Here is a 19,785-nt window from a genome sequence, read left to right as displayed (position 1 = left end):
GTATGCTTTGTACCAAATTTGAAGACTCTGAGTTGAAAGTATTCTGTAGGTTTTGATTCCTTTGTGAATGTCGAAAATTTGCAGAAATTTGCGGCATAAACAGCTGTATATTTTGATTGCGTTGGCTTAGAAGTCTGATTCCAGCTTTACATCTCCACGCGTTTTTGAAAAAGGGCCTTAACAGATAGACAGACGGACGGACAACAAAGTTATCCTATGAGGGTACCGTTTTTTCTTTTCAAGTTACGGAACCCTAAAAAGTATCTGATCCCTAATCAAATCTTTCAAACATCCAGGAATTTGTATCCTAAAATTCTTTCGAGAAAATCTATTTCGATTTTCATTATCGAAGAAAAGTAAATACGAAATAAAATCCGTAGCTTCTCGCTTACTGAATATTTTCTAGCGAAGTCACCGAACAAGTTAGAATCTAAATTTTATTACTTACCAGCGTTTGGTGTTGTTCAGAAACAGAATACGCAAGACTAGATGAAGAAATATGAAGATCTGTTTTTTAATTAATCCTATCTGCTTCTCACGACATAAAAAGACTTTAAGCACTACCTAATTAAAGGATTACTAGGTCTTTAAATTATAATAACTGACATATAAGTGACATAAAGAGGATAAAATTTGAAATACAGAACACGCTTTTTAAAATTAACTTTGTTTTTAAAGAATGAGCGCCAAATGCAGAACTTGCAAGACATAAAAAGAGTCGAACGTCAGTTATTTTAAATTGAAAATCTTCGGAAATCGTTTCAATTTGAAGTTTTTACAGTGTTCGGTTCATAAATGTAAATTGAAATCTAGTTTAATATTTTTTTGTAAAATCTAAATTCGCCAAAAGAAATTATGTTTGCTGTTTTCATACAAATAGACATGTCAATGCAAATTTGAGTTAAATCTATTGAAAACCAATTTTTTAGGTTCTAGAGTTTTCTTTGAAAGAAATAGTAGAAAGTTTTTCATATCAACATTTTTAAGATTTTTACTCACGTTACACTTGATGCATTTTGGCTGACAGTACCTGAAAACATACAAAGAATTTTTCATTAGTCTTTAAAATGCAAAATAAAGTTTAGTTAAAACCTTAACATGATATTTTCAGCTATTTTTTACGGCTCCGTATCTCAATAGAAAAAACAGAATCCTTACAGGATCACTTTGTTGTCCGTCCGTCTGTCAAGACCCTTTTCTCAGGAACGCGTGAAGGTATCAAGCTGGAATTTATTAATTAATTACTTGTCTTAGTAACTATAAACGTTGTTGTTTCGGAAGCAGATGCACTTTAATAAACGCGATCTGTCAGTTGACGTCACCGCTGACGTCAGCGGCGGGCGGAATTGCGACCGAAAACAGTTTTAATTGCAAAACGGAGCGATGTTAAATGATACGCAGTGCCAGGATGTTTTCGAGGAAAAGTTATTGCTTTCTCTATTTTTTTTTTTGGATTCAGTTTTTTCTTTTTAATTAATGATTCAAGAAGTAAGATAACGTGTGGCTATTTATTTACGTCTTGAAAATAACATTGCAATCAATGACTAACATAACATTTGCTATTTTATAATTTTAGGCGTCATACGATGTTACCTTATAACAAGTTATACCTATTTTTTTGTATTTTTAAAGCCGTTTTTCTTTTATTTCATGACTGAAATGTGATTATAACCAATTTCTTATGAATTTATTAATATACCAGGATCGGATTACAAGTTCGAAAATAATGGTCCGCAAATAACTTTTCCAATTAACAAGTCAACCGGCACTGGAAAATCTTTGATAAGCTGCCATTTCTCTGAAATTGAGGGCTCTGAGAGGATTATGCAAATAAATCGTTTCGGGTTAAAACAGCTACATAAAAATAGATTTTTTTTTACTGTATTATAAAATATTCCCTGTCTATATTACGAGTATTTAGTGTTTGGTTTAAAAAAGTACGGATTTTCATGCTGCTTTCGCCTAAAAAGTATTTGTGAATTTAGAATTGAAGGAGTTTTAAAGGGTAACAGTGTATGAGATATGTTTTAAGGACTTTCTTTGATAAATTGACTAACATATATAGATGTTAGTTAACAACGTACAAACATATCAGCAAAAAAGAAGGTCATCACGACAGATAAAAAATATTATTATTGTGTTGCTTTTGAATACTGGATGTGTTGATAACTTTACTATTATTGAGTAAATTAAATAGTTTGTTCGATCAGTAAAATAATAATAAACAAATGAATTAAATGTTTTCAATTTGCGCGTCCGTATTTATTAAATTATGTCAATCTGTGTTCATTGAAGTTTCAGTTTTGTTTCATTATTTGTTCGCACAAACAAGCCTTCGACTACTGCACGTTTAAATGAATCAATATTTTTTGCAATCAATTAAATTCTTATGTGATATTTTACAATTAAATAAATATTTTTATTTTCGTATACTTTTAATATAACACTTTTTTTAAGACAAATTGAATTTTGATGTCATCTTTGTACAAAAAGGTTTAGCCCCTTCGTACACAAGTACATTTTCGAAACTAACATTGTACCTGTTGATGAGAATACCTTGACCTCTGGAACTTTTTCTTTCGGTTACAACGGACGGCCGCCCGCTGTAAGAAGTTTTAGGTGAGTGACCCCGACACCCCGCACCGAGTGCAGGCGCATCCTCCCCCGCACTTCAGACCCCTTCGCCGCATTAGTCGTATAATAATATAATCCTACCAATTTAAATTGGCGGCTCGGAGTATGGCGCGTTTGCAACTACTATTAATACTATTTAATATTATTATTAACAGTACCTCTGCGTCGCGAGTATCCGCGTAGCGCGTTACCTAACATCGTTGAATTTTCGACGCGAGTCGTCTATTCGGTTAGTAGAGCGACTTAAATCATACAAGATAGATTTTGAGAATTACAGGCACTTGTCTCACGACTTTTCTTTATTAGGGGGTAGTTGGTTGATGAAGGAGAAGAGAACCGCAATTAGGATCCAGCTTACACAAAATAAGTGTGCGGTTGGTTGTTATACGTGTTCGTCAGGCTTCTCCGTTGCCATGGAAACCCGCTTTAATTCATAGTTGTCAACGTTACCGCACAGGGTCGGATTAAGTGCGCGGGAATAACGAAGCGAATTTAACTTGGGGCTATTAATAAGTCGCCAGACGCCCGGTAAACTTTGATAAGCCGGCTCTGAGCGAAATTTATTTCAGGATTACGTCTGATATGTTACTTCTTAATTATTATAAATGAAGGAATTTTTAAAATGGAATGCTTTTTTGGAACCCAACCGTATTAGGTTTATAATTATATCATCAAACATGTGTTACTTGAAATTATTTTGATATTAATTTTACAAGCGATCAAGTTGTTTTTGAAAGACAACGAACGTAATTAATAGTTTTAAATTATGATCGTAATAATAAGGAATGTACGATTAGTCAGCGATAACATTGAACGACAAATATTTTGTAGGCTAACGTTGGAAAATAATTTTAACTCGCTTTCTATATTTTAAAGGATTATAAATTACAAGAGTAGAAAACTATATTGAAAAGATAATTAAATTAAAGTAATTATAACATCCTGTGTATTAATCAAGTAAATTGAGTTTTTTAAACAAACGAGCGGCGGGAACACCGAGGTGTTTAACGACGTCCATACGCAACACTAGAGGAAGTGCAGATACCTTTCCGGCTTTGAATTGTAGTAGATCCGTGATTCTTTACAGGGTTATAGAGAAAGTACTCTTTTTCTTCATTTCTATGTACCAATTTATCCTTTATTTTGACTGTTATATTATCTGTATGTACGTTTTTTTTAAAAATTATCGTATAATTAAAACTCTAGTGCTAGTTCTAAAAGGAGTAATTTCTTACGAGACTTTTTACAGAAGTTGATGGACCTTGGTTGAGTTATTTAAGTAAATTACCTTCATTACAATTTAGTCACGTAATATCTGATTTTACGAAGATATCAGACATTTCCCTTGACAGGTTTCGAATGATTGTTTTTGGCAACGACAGAGAGAAATGTCGTCGACGCTCGCTGTATACGAAACTCTATGACATTGTATAGCGTAAGGCGACTAAAATCGCCGAGTTTTATAGATTTATGTTATCTTGTGTACGAAGGGCCTAATAGTTCGCATTAAACTTTAGTAATAAATAAGTCGCTAATCTGCAAAGTTTGATAAGCTCGCTCTGCTCCGTATTGCGGACGAATCGTAATTATTTTAGTGTCCGTAATTCGTACCGTGTTATACTGGTTTGTTGATAACTATTTCGTTAATCCCTTCGAATTATATTATCTAGTGCGGTGTGTTTTAACAAAGTATAGGGTTCCCACTGTTTAACAACCGTAGAAAACATTGTGTGTTAAAATAAGTATCAATGGAATGAAAATATATTTATTTGTAAGAGTTTTTTGCAGCATAAACCTTTGTAAAGGTCTGTGAAATAAAAGTTGCATAGAAAGAATACATTTTTTATTTAATAAACTGTTTCTTGTTCAATTATTTAAATTAAATGACCATTTTTTATAAGTTACAGCTTATAACAGTCATAATTATTGCACAACTTATTTTTCTAGTAAGTTCTAGATAGTGAACAAAATATTAAGGTGCTCTCAACACAGTTCTGGACGATTAGCAGACACTTCTTTGAACACAAAATAAAATATAAGATCTCTTTGTAAAAAGCAATAAAACTTTGAAAACGACGCCATGAATTTCTACGACTACCGTTCCCAAGTCAAAGGATATATACATAAAATTGTCATTTCCGTTAGTTTATCACATATCCGACCACTCTTAGAAGGAAGTATTGAATCTTATTTGATAGCTTAAGTACATCGTTACAGTATAAAAGCATTTCTGGTGAAATATTTTTCTGTTTTCACGGGAATATTTATATAAAGACTTGATAAAGTTGTAGAAATGATTAACAAACTAACGACATTACAATAAAGTTATTAGAAGAAAGTTAATTTCAAACTTTGATAAAAATAAATAATCCAAACAATACAATCGTCACCGATTTAACAAACCAACTTATTGAATTTGTAATATTTTCACAGTTTATTAATGAGATAAGCAAAATCAACATTTTACAATATTTCTATTAAGATTAATTGAAGATTTAATTGAGTACGATGACACGAAGGTGATTGCCACAAATATTCGTGCTAGGCCCACAGATATAGAACATAGACTCGAATAACACACGAGATATTGTTCACCCGTTTTTTGTTAATTCAACGAAGAGAAATTCGCGGACATAAGCTGGTAAGAAAATATTAATTTATGACAATTTTAGTAAATACATTGTCCTAAAATTTTCCAACATAATTATCGTTAATTAAGCGAACGATGACGTTCAGAGATCCATTAAAAGTTACCATTAATGTGCGATAACATAATTATTATCGTTAATGACCATTAACAGTAATTGGTTGAATGAGCCTTTTAAAAAAAGTTTTGACAAAGATTGTCTCACGTACTTACATATTTTACCTACATTAAAAATACTGCTCTTTTTATTATTAAACGGTGTATTTTAACTTTCGCAACATATGTTTAAGAATATTGTTGCCATTTCTTTCATACTCTTTGAGTTAAACTGAGATAACAATACTATTTTCATACATGTGTTAGTCATAGGGCCTGTTTCACAACGTACAAGTAATTCCTGAACTGATTTGTAATTTATTTGTCAAATAAATACGTTGTTGGCGTTTCTCATTTCTCGTTTTTCGATTTTTATTTCAAAAGGTGGCAAACGAGCAAGGAGATGCACAGAAGGAGGATATTTCCCCTTCCTATGTGTCCTCTCTTCCACCAAATCTACTTCCCTTCCCATCCTTTCCTTATAAGAAAATGGTGGGAAGGGAAACAGGAATAAATCTGGCCTCCGGCACCACACTCATCAGTCCATATGCGGAATTGCTTCCACTTGACGCCTGTCTTCTGTGTGGTCGTGGTATTTCACCAATCTCACTCGCCATTACTTTTTTCAGATTGTTAAATCATTTTTAGATGTTTTTGAGTAAATCTTACCAATATTATATGATAATATCTTACTAATATACACATATAGATGTATGGATGGATGTTTGTTTGAAGTTATTTCCGGAACGTTTAAACGGATCTTGATGAAATTTGGCACATACGAGTATGTAGAATATAGTCCGGAAGTACACATAGGCCACTGATTTTTTTTTAATTAAAAAATCTTCGTTTTAAAATGCAGCCAACAGATGGCGCTATTTCATCTATTACAGCATGTCAGTCGGGCTTTTTTGGTTATTACTTGAATAGTGAAGGGTCTCAATCCAATAATTTCTTAAGTGTCAAATCTGTATTAGATTCAGCGTTAGTAGACGCTCTACTCTGTGTGCAGTAAGGGTTATAGCTTCACTAAGGTGAACAATGAAGTAGCATTTTTGTATGAGATAAAAAAAAAACTTTACCGGTATAAAAACCGTAAAAAGCTTCCACCACTTGTTTTCTTTTTAAGAAAAAGACCTCTTTTGGCAACTATCAGGTCTGCGGGTACCGTAAGAGACACTCAACATTCCCGTTTGCTACAATTTCAATTTGTAATTGCAAAGGTTTCCGTCAATTTTAATGAGTCTTGTATTTTTAACTGAATTAAAGTTACCAAATATTTGAAGTGTCCAAATTAATTTACTAGAATTTTCGTCTAAAAATTTAGGGTTAATACCAAAATCTGTTTTTTTTTTGGTGAAAAATATTTTTTGCAATCTTGAAAGTTATTACTTTAAATTCTTTTTTTATAACCGTAGAACAATATTTGTTAATAAAAAAATTGTACATAGCATTTTTTTTTGAGGAGTTCTGATAGTGTACTCTAACGGTAGAACAGAAAAAAAAAAACTTCACGTCATAAAGTAATTTAAATTTCATAAAGCCTTAACTAATCCAATTGCATACGAAATACGGCCAGCGAGAAGATATAAATTTTAATCTAGAAACAGGAGAGCTTCGTAGAAAATAATGAATGCACTCTTATAGTCTCTCCCAGCAACCTCTTGTAACGTAGTTAGTGATCTGCAAAATAAAAACATGTCCGCAGCAGATTGTAAAATACATTATCAAATGTAATTACAAAAAAAATGAATCTAGAACATGTAATAATATTTTAACTATGAAATAACTAGCTGTCGCCCGCGACTATGTTCGCGCGGAATTAAAAATCAACTTAATAATAGCGTATGTGTTTTTCCAGACTTGTCGTTTGGAAGAAATATGAACTAACATCCATCCATCTAAACATTTTTAAATATTAGTAAGATATTTAATATTTGCAAGATAAAAGAGGTAAGTGATGCAAATTAAAGTTGAAATTATTGTTTAAACAAATGAAAGTAGAGATAAAAAAAACTTAGTTGTATAATTATGAAATATTCTTTTCCTAACACGTTGAAATGCCACAAAATCTGACAACTTTTGGTAAGTCTTTTATTGTGAAGGAAAATAAAATTATCCTTTGAATTTTTTATAGAGGTAATTACAACAAGCGACATCTATAGACTCTTGGTACGTACTCTTTTTAGTCATTTTCCGTATGATACATGATAATAGTGATTTTTACAATATAACATTTCTTATTTTATTTTAGTTACAAAATCCTTGGAATTTTATCCTGTGTAGGGTTGTCCTAAAATCCGGTTGATGGACTTACAAAAAGTGTGAAAAATTACAAGCTATTGTAGACGAAGTTGTAGACAATAACTGTAGCATAAATAGCGTGCGTTTTACTATTTACTATTACTAGACATTTCATACATACAATCGTAGCTACTGTTTAGTACAATGTTATAAAAGAAACATTCGTTAAAAAAAAATCTTTTGGCCAGCGCACCATCGGCAGAACCAGGAGAGGACACTCAAAAGTGCTTGAGGTTTATTTTGTTTTATGCCAGACTTACCAATTTTAATGAGTTGCAGGCATTTAAACTCAAAAGTTGAATTTTGGATGCTTCTATATATTTTTTATTGTCTATTGAAAATGTTAGTTTTTGGCAACAATAATTTTTTAACAATATAAAATTCTGATTTAATTCCCGAATTTTATCATCGTAATACTCAGTACTTAAAATCCAAATTAACGATACTGTAAGTGCCAAACTGAGGTTTAAATTCGAACTCTAAAGACACAACGCGGCAAGAGTTGACTGTTCTCTAGACAATAAAATAAGCTTCTAACATCGCTTAAACGATTTTCTTCCGCAACATTTACGACTTGCGAACGTATTCCCCGGCAGCTTCGAACCTGATCGCCACTTTAAACTGTTATGCTTTAACGAGCAAATATAAACATGGAAATGGAGCAGAGGCATCCAAATAGTCGAAATATTTTTAGTATTTTTGACTGGAATAAAGTTAAAGTGGCAAGATGTAATATCGATAAAAAATAATATACATGATATACTTGGAGTGCTGATAAATTAAAGTCTGTCTGTGTGTATGCAAGGCCTTGTCTGCTATAAATGTGGGTTTTTTATTGTTGTGCCACAAATAAAATTCCGATTTGAGTTATTGGAACGATTGGAACGAAGTTCCTTATCGCGCGTTGTGAAAGGGGGCTAGACGGAAAAAATTCTTACGAAAAGTTGTCACGACACTTTTTGCTATATCACCATGGCAACGACGTGACAATATATAACGAAAATTCATAGAAATAAAATGTACTTCTTGTGAAGACTTAAGTTTTTTATTCATAGAATAAACATTGGTTCCTTCACTAATTAATAGAAAGGAACTTCGTTCCATCCGGGTGTCCCTTGACACCTCTCTAGTTTTTTTTCTTTATTCTTCTTAATATGCTAATCGTATAAGTTCACGCGCACACACCTAGTCTTGATTTTCTTGTCTATCTATATAACTGTCACTTCTCCTGTCATACGTCATATCATCACTTCCGCCCTTCACCTCACATACGTTCCTTTTCACACTCTTATTTTTACAATCTCCGGAACCACAAATAATCTCCGGAACAGCTGGACCGATTTTGACGTTTGACTGGAAGGTAGCTTATGGATGCTTGAATATTAAAGGCTACTTTTTTAATTCGGGGTGACGAAGTAGCGGGAGACTGCTAGTTAATTAAAGAAAACTAAATACGGTACATCGTGAAAATAAAATAATTTTCATTGAATTTTTTTTAATATTCTAAAATATGACGAATGTAGAGAGCTCAAAATAACTTTGAATAACTATTACAGAATACATGAATAAAATTACAAAAAAAAACAACACCGCAAAGTAGACGACAAATATATTTTTGAGTTACTAAGTAATTACTAAGTCTAAAAAAAGATCTACAGTTTACGAAGACGTTACATGTTACCATTTTTCTTTTGTTTCATAGTTTGGTCGGACGTAGGAAGTGAAGCAGTATGTTTTCAATCACATGCGATTCTTGCTATTGTAATCCATCCATCTATCACCGCACGTACGTTTTAACCTTCGTCAAAATTCGACGTATCAATAGAAAGAATGATTGAACAGACCAAACATATTCTAACATTGAACATTTCCTGCGTGAAATCTGAACCCTAGACGATTCGGAGTTTGGTTCGAACTTCGTATGTGATATATATAGGTAGTTCATCCACAGTAAATCTCTATGTACCAATACATTTATCCGATATGAAGGAAAACATCGTGATGCAACCTGCACATTTCGGCGAAAAAATTTCAAAGATATGTGTAAACTCGCACTTGACAGGCGTGGTTAATTATGGCCTAGTCACTCCTATATTAGGGTAGGCTCCGAGCTCCTCAGTGGGATCGTATAGTGAGCTGATGACGATGAATACTGATTAACGTCACTTCAGCAAACTGTAATCGATCTGGTCAAACATTAAGTGTATGTACAATTTATATATATAGTCAACGGCCTACATAAATTGCAAGGTTACAATTAGAATCCTTATTTAACAATAATTTCTCTCATGATTACAGCATTGTAATTATAAAACAATGTCTGAATTCGCTTTTGTAACTGTCATTCGAAAGAATCTTTTAAAAAATATCTGTAACGATTTCTATAGCTACAGCTATTGTCTTCCATTACATTGACTTTACTTTGTTTTCTTCGACTCTGGTAAATTGCCACTTTAAATTGTACGCTTTAACAAGCACGAGCTTATGGATGAGTGAATGCAAGAGAAATGTAAAGTAATACTTTAACATAGAAATATCATAGTGATAGCTATATAGCGACTTCTTTGATTCAAAAGAAAAACATGTTTTGAAATATATTGCGTATTTATTTAAAGAATATTGCACGATGGAGTTCCATATCGTAAACTTCGTAAGACTCTCAAACAAATTCTTATTCGGTACATTTTTTATAGCAACGTACAGTGCTATTTTTTTTTTAATTTTTAGTCCTCCAATATAACTCCAGTTCTTTCATTAAAGGTAACGAATCTAGATTATTTTTTTATATTATAAGGTGGCAAACGAGCAAGCGGCCACATGAATTCGCCGAAATGGCGAAGCGACCGTTGCCCATAGACATTCGTAATTGCAGATGCGTTGCCTATCCTTAATCTAAGAAGGAAGAGACGCACAAAAAGAGAATATTTAACCTACCTCTGCATCTCCTCCTACATCAAACCCACCTCCCCTTTCCATCCTTTCCTTATAAGAAAAAGGGTGGGAAGGAAAAGAGGACTAAAATAAGGCCTCCGGCACGCACACTCATCAGACGAAACGCGGAATTACTTCCACTTGACGCCTGTCTTCTGCGTGGCCGTAGATTTCACCGGGCGAGCCGGCCAATTCGTGCAACTGATGTTGTTGTTGCTGGCATCTACCACTGTTAAAATAGTTTTCCTAATCTAAATAGTTCCCATCATTTACAATATCTGTATCCTCGTTTATAAATATTAAAATGTATCTGTTACGTAAACATGGCGTCTACAAAAAAAACCCCGCTAGTTTTATATCGAGAACCTCGGAACGAAATCGAATACGCTTTTATTAAACACAGTTTGTGAAACTAATTGGAGCATGAGAATTCGTTTTGTTCTGGTTTTGTTTTTGCAACGTATTTACTAACGAAAGTTTTATGTATTTAGTTTTATCATTTTTGTCATGTGGTTTGATTATTTCGAACAGAATAATTGATTCCTATAATATTCGAGTATTCGAGGTCGATTGGATGATTAATGGAGAAGATATGGGATCATATAAAAGATATCATTTTTTTAAGAATTCACCAAAATGACGAAGTGAACTGCTCATAGACATCTGCAATTACAGATGTGTTGCCTAATTTTAATCGACGGTGGAGGGGACGCTCAGTAAGATAAGTCCCCTTCCTATACGTTCCCAAATCATCTGCCAAACCTCCTCCCATTATGTTCTTATTAGAAAAGGGTGGAAAAGGTAAGAGGACTAAAAAATATAGGCCACCGGCATGCACACTCATCAGATGAAACAAGGAATGACTTCCACTTGACGCCTTCTGTGTGGTCGTGGTATTGCACCAGTCAAGTTATACCAATCGTGCAACAGATATTATTGCTGGCGTCTACCACTATAAAAGATTAGGCAGATATAAAATATTGATCGACTTCTTAATATTAGGAAGTCAATAATCGGTTTATGAGGACAACTTCTAAAATTATGACTGTCTAATGACGATTGTGATACAATTTTGTGTACTATATCTATATAAAAACAAATGTAACAAACTAGTGAAAGTATTTTATGTATTAAAATTTATATTCTTATAAAGTTAAGCTCAGTAAAATGAAATATTTATTGCAGAATACCCAGTAGTCGTACAAAGGCATCGACTGCGACAAGAAGTGGCCGGAAATAGCCGGGAAATTGAAATCAGCTCCAACACTGAAGGGGCTATAAACAGATATTGTTAAGAGGATTCTTTGTTTTGTTGAATACAATCTATCCTATTCCGATAAATGAAATCATATAATTTTTATTAATCAGTAAAAATTAAAACTGAGAATAGAAGCTTTAATACAGAACAAAGAAATATAATGATAAAAGTCAGAAGACGTAGAATAATCTTTGTGATAATCTTAACAGTGGTAGATCCCTGAGCCACCGACACTCTAAATCTCAAATCGTTCGCTTTTTTAAAATTCAGGTTAGTTCATCATCATCATCATCAGCTCACTAAACGTCCCCACCGAGGGGCTCGGAGCCTACCCCAAGTTAGGGGTGACTAGGCCATAGTCAACCACGCTGGCCAAGTGCGGGTTGGTTGACTTCACACATATCATTGAATTTCTTCTCAGATATGTGCAGGTTGCATCACGATGTTTTCCTTCACCCTAGGAACGTCGGATAAATGTACATATGTAAATCGAAAATCGAAAAACACATTGGTACATGGCGGGATTCGAACCCTGGACCTGCAGATTGCAAGTCAAGTGCTTAACCCCTGAGCCACCGACACTCTAAATCTCAACTCGTTCGCTTTTTTTAAATTCAGGCTAGTTGGTTTCGTATATTTATTTCACATTTAATGTTAGCAGATTTCTTATTAGACATTAATTTTACATTTTGCTCTCGTAATGCTTCTAGTTAATTTGCTCTTATTTCCAATATCCAATTCCAATGAATCGTGCTCTGAATTCTAATATCTATGGTTCATAAAATATACGCAAATAAAACATTTCCAAATAAATTTTATGAAAAGGAATATAAATATTGTATTACACACATGCTTAGAAATACACGTTGTCTTAAAGTGTGAATACGATTTAATCGCTAGTGGTCTAATGGTTTACAGTACAGATATCCGACCTCAATGGTTCAAAATAAGTCATTCAAATGCCATTCAAATACCAGAGTTTAGTTAGGTTAGTTAAAATAAAAGTAAGTTTCAAATAAATTTACAGGAAAATCTGCAAACTGCAAAGATTCATGGTCAAAGTCATTCAAATGGACTTGATTCAAAACTGGTGGCTAGTTATGTTCAAGTCGATGTTTAACTTGCAATAGCTGAATTAATAAACAGCGCAAATATCAACAGAACGCACTGTTTAAATTGCATTGCTAACGTGATTTGCTTGTTCCGAAACATTGCATTTATGACAATTAAAATAATTGTATTATCTGTTACTAAACAGGACTGAACTGGATGGAACTGTTTTAATATTACCAGTTTCTAGTTTTGAGCTGATTAGATATTGACAAACATAGTTTATTACAATGAACAAGATGAAATTATTGTGTTGAAATTGATTGCAGTAGTTTTGGATATTGTTTGATAGCATATAAAAGAGGACCTGAAAAGAATTATAACAATAGTCGCTTCAGCAGATGTAAGCCGTATAGACGGAATAGACGAACTAGTGTAATAAGATCATACCACTATTAAAGGATCAGAAACTAGTAACGGGTAACTAGTAACTAACTAGTACTTAGTAAACTAGTAACTCAGAAACGGTGCCAGCTGAAAACCAGCGCAGGGGCAGTTTAGTCTGTCCCTGCTTCGCTGAACTGGCTCCCTTTTGCCACACTTTGTGCCTTGTGTTTTTTCTTTTTTGATTGTATTTTTTTTTTGAGTGGCAATAAATGTTTTTCTTTCTTTTCTTTATTTCTTTCTAGTAGTTGCTGTGAATAATATAATTGTGCTATCAAGTTACTATTAGTTTTATTCGTTTTGTATCTAAAGATATTTGACGGCGGTGATGAGTCGCCGTCTACAGCAAAGGTTCACAGCAAAGTTCATGACGAATTTACTAAGTACAATATAAGTTACGTATTGTCCGTAACGTCCGTTCTAGTCGACAGCCACAGAAGAAGTGCTTCGTTCCCTCAGCCGGTAAGGTGATTCCAACGAATGCCGACAGATGGCGCTGGCATTCGTTAATACACTCGAATGCCGCAAATAGCACTACTGTTACATTGCATTACAAAAAACAGGTGTAGTTTAAAATAAACCATATAATTACATAAAAGTTTATAAAGGCTTTGTAAATTTCGGTTAGCTAAAATTAAATCTGTTTATATCTTTAGTCAATTTACAATAATTTTTAATAAAGTATAATAGGTTATGTTTAATAATAATTTGTAATCCTCCATCCTATCGCGTGAATCGAATTAGGCTGAATACATACAATGATTAATTTAAATAAATAAAAATGTCACCGCTTTCAAATACTTCGAAGGTCATGCTCAGTTTATTTGAGAATATATTAACAAAACATAAAATTTGAAAATTTCTGTATAAGTTGAATCCAAACTCCCTTAAACTTTACAAATAAAACACTGAACGAAATCCGCTTTAGTACAAATATCACTTAAGTAGAATGCCCGCGGTTAAGGTAAAAGGATTTAGTACATTGAAAAGGGACTCGTTTGAAAATAACGGTCCGTTTTTAATAGGGTGCGATATTTACCCCTAAGGACAAATTCAATTTTCCTAACATAAATTGAGTTGTCCATCGTTTTTTAATTAACAATGCACAATATATGTTTTGGTTGATAAAAAGAGCGTTATTTTTAATATGATATCAAATAAGTTTTTTCCCGTAAGTTCTCTTTCTTTACCTTGTTAAAAAGAAAGAAACGAGTAGAGAAAATAAGAAAAATACTCGTATATATTTCCCAGTTTAATTTCAATAACATGTGTAACGTTTAAATCTTAAATAATATATAGTTTTCTCTATTCTTAAAAGGTAAGGACTTAATGAGATGTAAACATTTGTTAAAATTTCTGTAGGGGACGCTTTTAAAATATACTACAAATCCAACAACATTGTTATACAATCATAGAGCAGTTAAGAGCCGAAATCTGTGTACGAAGCTCTCAACATCGAGAAGTTGATTGGCAATTACTAAAGTTTTATTTACGAATATTGTCAAAACAAGTTTTACAACAAAATTCTCATGTCAATGAACAATGTAAATTACAAAGTTGATGTCTATAATGCTTGTATTCTACACAAAATATAAAAGTAAAACTGAAAAAATATGTTCAATAGCTTCGAAACTTCAATTTTACGTACACACTATTACCAAACCAGTACGACTTAGGGTCCTTCAAGAAGCGAGCATATATCTTTCTTAATGGCCGGCAACGCATCTGCAATTCTTCTAGTGTTGCGGATGTCCATGCGCGTCGATGATCACTTTGGTGTTCCCGACGCTCGTTTGCCCCCTTCTCTTATATATAAAAACACAAACCCAGTTACAAACTTACGCGCGATAAACATAACCCTCTAATCAATTGGGTAATATTTGAAAGACTTCTTCATAATAATCTATACCAGATAATATTACATTTTTAAAAGCAATCTCAATGTACCGAAGTTTCCAAACTTTTCGGAATCAATTTTGGCATGTTAGGGAGTCTTAGGTAAATTTCCTCGGGGAAATAAAGAAACTTTGAACTACCAATTACGCCTTCGAGCAGAACAGAAAAACAAACGCTCTCCTCAAACATTTTGTTGACATACTGCGTAAATATTTACTCCAATATGAGTATAAGTGTATGTCTTCGCGTGTTCGTGTAATGAAATTTCGCTGTATTGTATTAGCACACATAAAAACGCATTCTATATATACAAGATGTTTTTTTTTCTTGGTATCGAGAGAAACTTTAAAAAAAAGTTAACCTGTTCCTGTTAACAAGGTTATGTGGGGTTTTACCTACTAAAATCTCCTCGGTGGACATCCTCTAGTGCCACTGGCGGGGCTGCGGGATTTCCAGTCGAACGTAACGGTGCATACAAGATATTTTACTATTGTTCCAAGCGAAGTAAAGTACATTCATTATGCTTTAGTTCTTTTGCCTCCGTAGTGTCAGCAAAGTAAGAAATCTTCCATATATCTGTATCAGCTCCCCTCTTAAAATCCATCCATACTTTCTTCGATCTTCCTCTAGCTTTATAGCCATCTATATTTTATCTCTTTATTTTCTTACTATTTGTCGCTCGTGACTCCGTCCGCACAAAATTAAAAAAGAAACTTCACAAATAGCTTTCTTCACAAGATCCGTTGAGCCGTTCCAGAGATATCTTCAAACAAACACTTTCGCATTTATAATATAAGAAAGAGTTATCCGATTTTCTGAAAACCACTGCCATTTGATGATGTTAGTAAAGTTCTTAATGTTGGCACAATTTTCGTATCATCTCATCATCTCCCTACTTATGGCAATAGTAAGAAGAAAATGTACCTTAAATTTTGAAAGCTTCTCCAAAGACTTTTTTATCGCTTCGTACTGAACACTTCGATTATTCGGTAGTACTTTCAAAAGAAGAAAAAAAAAATAATTAAAGGAATCTAGTTTTGTCTAAGATAAGTCGTTAACAAAGACCTAAACGTAAGCGAATGTAGAAAAACTGTTTCACTTAAAACTGTAAGAAGGTTTGAAACTTTGCAATCTTCAGAAGTTTGCTGCAGTCTACTTTTACACGTAATGGCTATCCTAGCGAGAAGCAACTTAAACTTTTCTTTAATTTATAAAACGTTCCCAAGACATCAGTTTGAAATAATCTTTTATTTTGATATTAATGTCATTTATATTACAACTAGCTGTCGCCCGCTATTCCGTTCGCGCGCAATTAAAAAAAACTTAATTAGTAGCCTTTGTGTTCTTCCAGACTATGTTCTATATCCATACGAAATTTCATCGAGATCCATGCAGCCGTTCTGAAGATACCTTCAAACATTTACTATCCAACCATCCATCTGTTATGTAGTATAATTATGTTTAGAGTTTACGAGTATGATTATTGTTGAACATATCACAGTATTATATATAATACCTAAACTTAATCAAAAAAAAAAAAACGACTGCCCGACGATCAAATGGATGGACAAAGCCGCGGGCAGAAGATAGCAAAAATATACAGTTTGAGACAAATTATCAATAAAAACTTACCGATACTGGACTCTCTCAATATATTTGTATTTTTGTGTTTCCTGTAACAAATTATCAATTTTATTATATCATTTTATATATAACTATGCCAGCAATTCCATTAAAAAATCAGTGATATTAAAAGCTATCTCAACATTATCCGTATTCTGTAATGATAACAGAATTTGGCGTGGATTCAATTTGGTCTGCGCTGTACAGTACTGTACAATCGAGGAATATCACGGTATATCTTAAACGAAAGTAATTTGCACGCTTTGTAAGCATTGAGACTAATACTTGAAATCAATAACCAACAGCACGAATATGTGTATGTATGTATAAGGTCGATCAGTGGTATACAAATTAATATTGCTTTTTAACTATATTGTCAAAAAATAAAGCTATTTTTCTGTAAGTGGAACACCGCAAAGTGCCCTGACTGTATATGAATATACACTATTGCACGTAACCGTACATTGGATATCGTTCTTTGAGGAACGGAAGATAACGCGAGCAAAGGGTTAGCGAAGCACTCTAACTTATTGTTTGTTGAGATACAGAAAATTGTACAGCGTTGAAAATATCTAGGCGTACACGCGTTTGTGTGTTTATAACTATTCGACAGATGAAAAAAAAAGCAGAAAAAAAAAACAAAAAAAATTGAATTAAAATATGGAATAATTGCTTATATATAAAAGAACTTGATGACTATGTAGTGGTTTGTTTCTTACCTTATATTATGTTCTCGATATTGTTGCCATTTAAATTTCTTTGATGAAGAAGAAAATATATCTGTAAAGAATAGAAAAATATATGAAATACATTGTAAAAAAAACGATTTGAATTTATCACTTATTTTACATTAATGTAGCCGTCGCCCTCGAATCTGTTTGCACGGAATTAAAAATAAAACTTAATAAGTAGCCTATGTGTTATTCCAGACTATGTTCTACAACCGTGCCAAATTTCATTAAGATCCGTTGAGCCGTTCCAAGATAACTTCTGACAAACATGCATCCATCTAAATTAGTAAGTTAAGCTAACGCTTGTCCACAATCCCACCTGATGTTAAGTGACGATGTGGTGGAAAGATGGTACGCGTTAGCGTATTCACTCTACTCTTGAAGGCCCCCACGTCAAACATGGACGGAAAAACTGACGCCGGCAACTTGTTCCAATCATTTGCAGTACGCACATGGAAAGATAATTGAAACCTCTTCGTTCGAAACTAAAATCTATTTACTGATTGTACTTGATAGATATTTTTGGTTAGTAATTTTTCTTGTAAACCAGGCAACAAAAACAACGGTTGTCATGACAACGAGATTAAAAAATAAATTGCAACGTCGCAATTAATTTTATAAATTGTTCGCCAAAAATCTGGCTTCATTTTACAATATCTTTACTGAATCTTCCTTTTTGGTAGTTGCTTTAATAAATTTGCCTAAATTTAAAGGGATGAAAGTTAAAATTTATTATGGATATTAATTTTAAACTAAAAGAGTGAAAATAAACTTAATAAACCTAGATTTTGATAACCGAAAAATTAAAAACATTTATAATATTTGAAAATTTAATAACATAGCCTATATCCGTATCTTTAATGTCAATACTGTAACTAGCTCTCCAGTGATTTTATCAGCGAGGAATTAAAAGAAAAACTTAATAAGTAGCCCATGTGTTCTTCATGACTATGTTCTATATCTGTGCCAAATTTCATTGATATACGAAAACGATATACGAATCTGGTGATCAGTTCTACATAATTTATTTTGATACTGCGAGTCGAACCAGAAAAAGGCGGCACTCGTAATTTCCACTCTCGAATGTTGCGGTACCAGGATTTTTTTCTTCGATCGACACTCCTTTTACCGGACTTTTCCTATCAAGATGAGTTTTCCCATGAACTGATCGCCAACCGTCGCTAGTCGAAGAGGCACTTCAAGAAGAAGAAGAAGAAAAACAGAACTAATAAAAATCATTTAAAACAATAATAATAATTCCAAACTTACACTCTATTATACGAACGAGTTAGACAACATAATTACGTAACTATTTAATACATGCATGGGTTAAACAAAAGAGTTGTTAACAAAGCGCAAACAATGAAAATTGGGTGAGTGTTTGCTGAACCCTAGTAACTAACGAGCAAATTGTCAGTACGTTCAATAACATACTCTTTTATTCATAGTACAGCGAATTTTCATTTTAAAACTATTTTATAATTTAATTTCAAATATTTAAAAAACCGGTAAAACATTTTTTTCTGTTCAACAAATTGTTGGAAGTCTGAATTTTTTATTGTACTTTACTCACATACATTTTCTGAAATTCAAAATAGCATTTGAAAAATATAATTTTAACATACGAGAATTCTACATAGAATAACATTCTGTCTATTAAGTAAATAGCTAATTGGAATAATTTTATATGATACTACCGGTTGTCCGCAACTTTGTCAAAGCTACATACCTTCCCGTCAAAGTCATGTCAAAATCCCAGAACAAACGCGTCCTTGCGTTGACGTACAAATAGACAGGAAAAAAAATTAAAAACTGGTTTTTCCTTATCAGCTACGCACATAAATCATATGTACGAAATATGATTATTGCTTTCAAAATTACTTACAGACATTACAAATTTATTAATATGTATAGATAATAATCACAGTTAATATTTCCATAAACTATTATCCGTTGTTCTTGAATGAAAACATTGTGAAGGAGGCACCTGCCTGCACATAGTCTACAATGAAATTGTGATGTCAACCAACTATAGCACTGGTCTAAAGTGGTTTTGGTGGCTTACATAGAGTAGTGAACCTCTCGGTAGGGATATATGAAGTAGCGACAATTATGATTGCATCTCTAACCAAAAGAGTCTGCGACATTCGATATTGCATTCTTGTCACGTA

The 19,785-nt window shown here is 33.1% G+C and overlaps 1 protein-coding gene across 1 annotated transcript in view; it reads right to left on the bottom strand.

The window, feature by feature from the left end:
* The window catches only part of LOC106715509 (Down syndrome cell adhesion molecule-like protein Dscam2), a 63,852-nt gene extending 44,492 nt beyond the window's left edge, over positions 1-19,360 (bottom strand). The window contains exons 1-3 of the mRNA XM_045684139.1: positions 19,344-19,360; positions 16,893-16,906; positions 1,000-1,030 (exon numbers count right to left, since the gene is read on the bottom strand). Of these exons, the coding sequence (XP_045540095.1) occupies positions 1,000-1,030; positions 16,893-16,906; positions 19,344-19,360 (62 nt within the window). The remainder of the gene's footprint in view (positions 1-999; positions 1,031-16,892; positions 16,907-19,343) is intronic.
* Between the last annotated feature and the right edge of the window lie 425 nt (positions 19,361-19,785).

Source organism: Papilio machaon, chromosome 25, assembly GCF_912999745.1.
Source record: "Papilio machaon chromosome 25, ilPapMach1.1, whole genome shotgun sequence".
Classification (NCBI taxonomy): domain Eukaryota; kingdom Metazoa; phylum Arthropoda; class Insecta; order Lepidoptera; family Papilionidae; genus Papilio; species Papilio machaon.
This window is presented reverse-complemented; position numbering and strand designations above follow the sequence as displayed.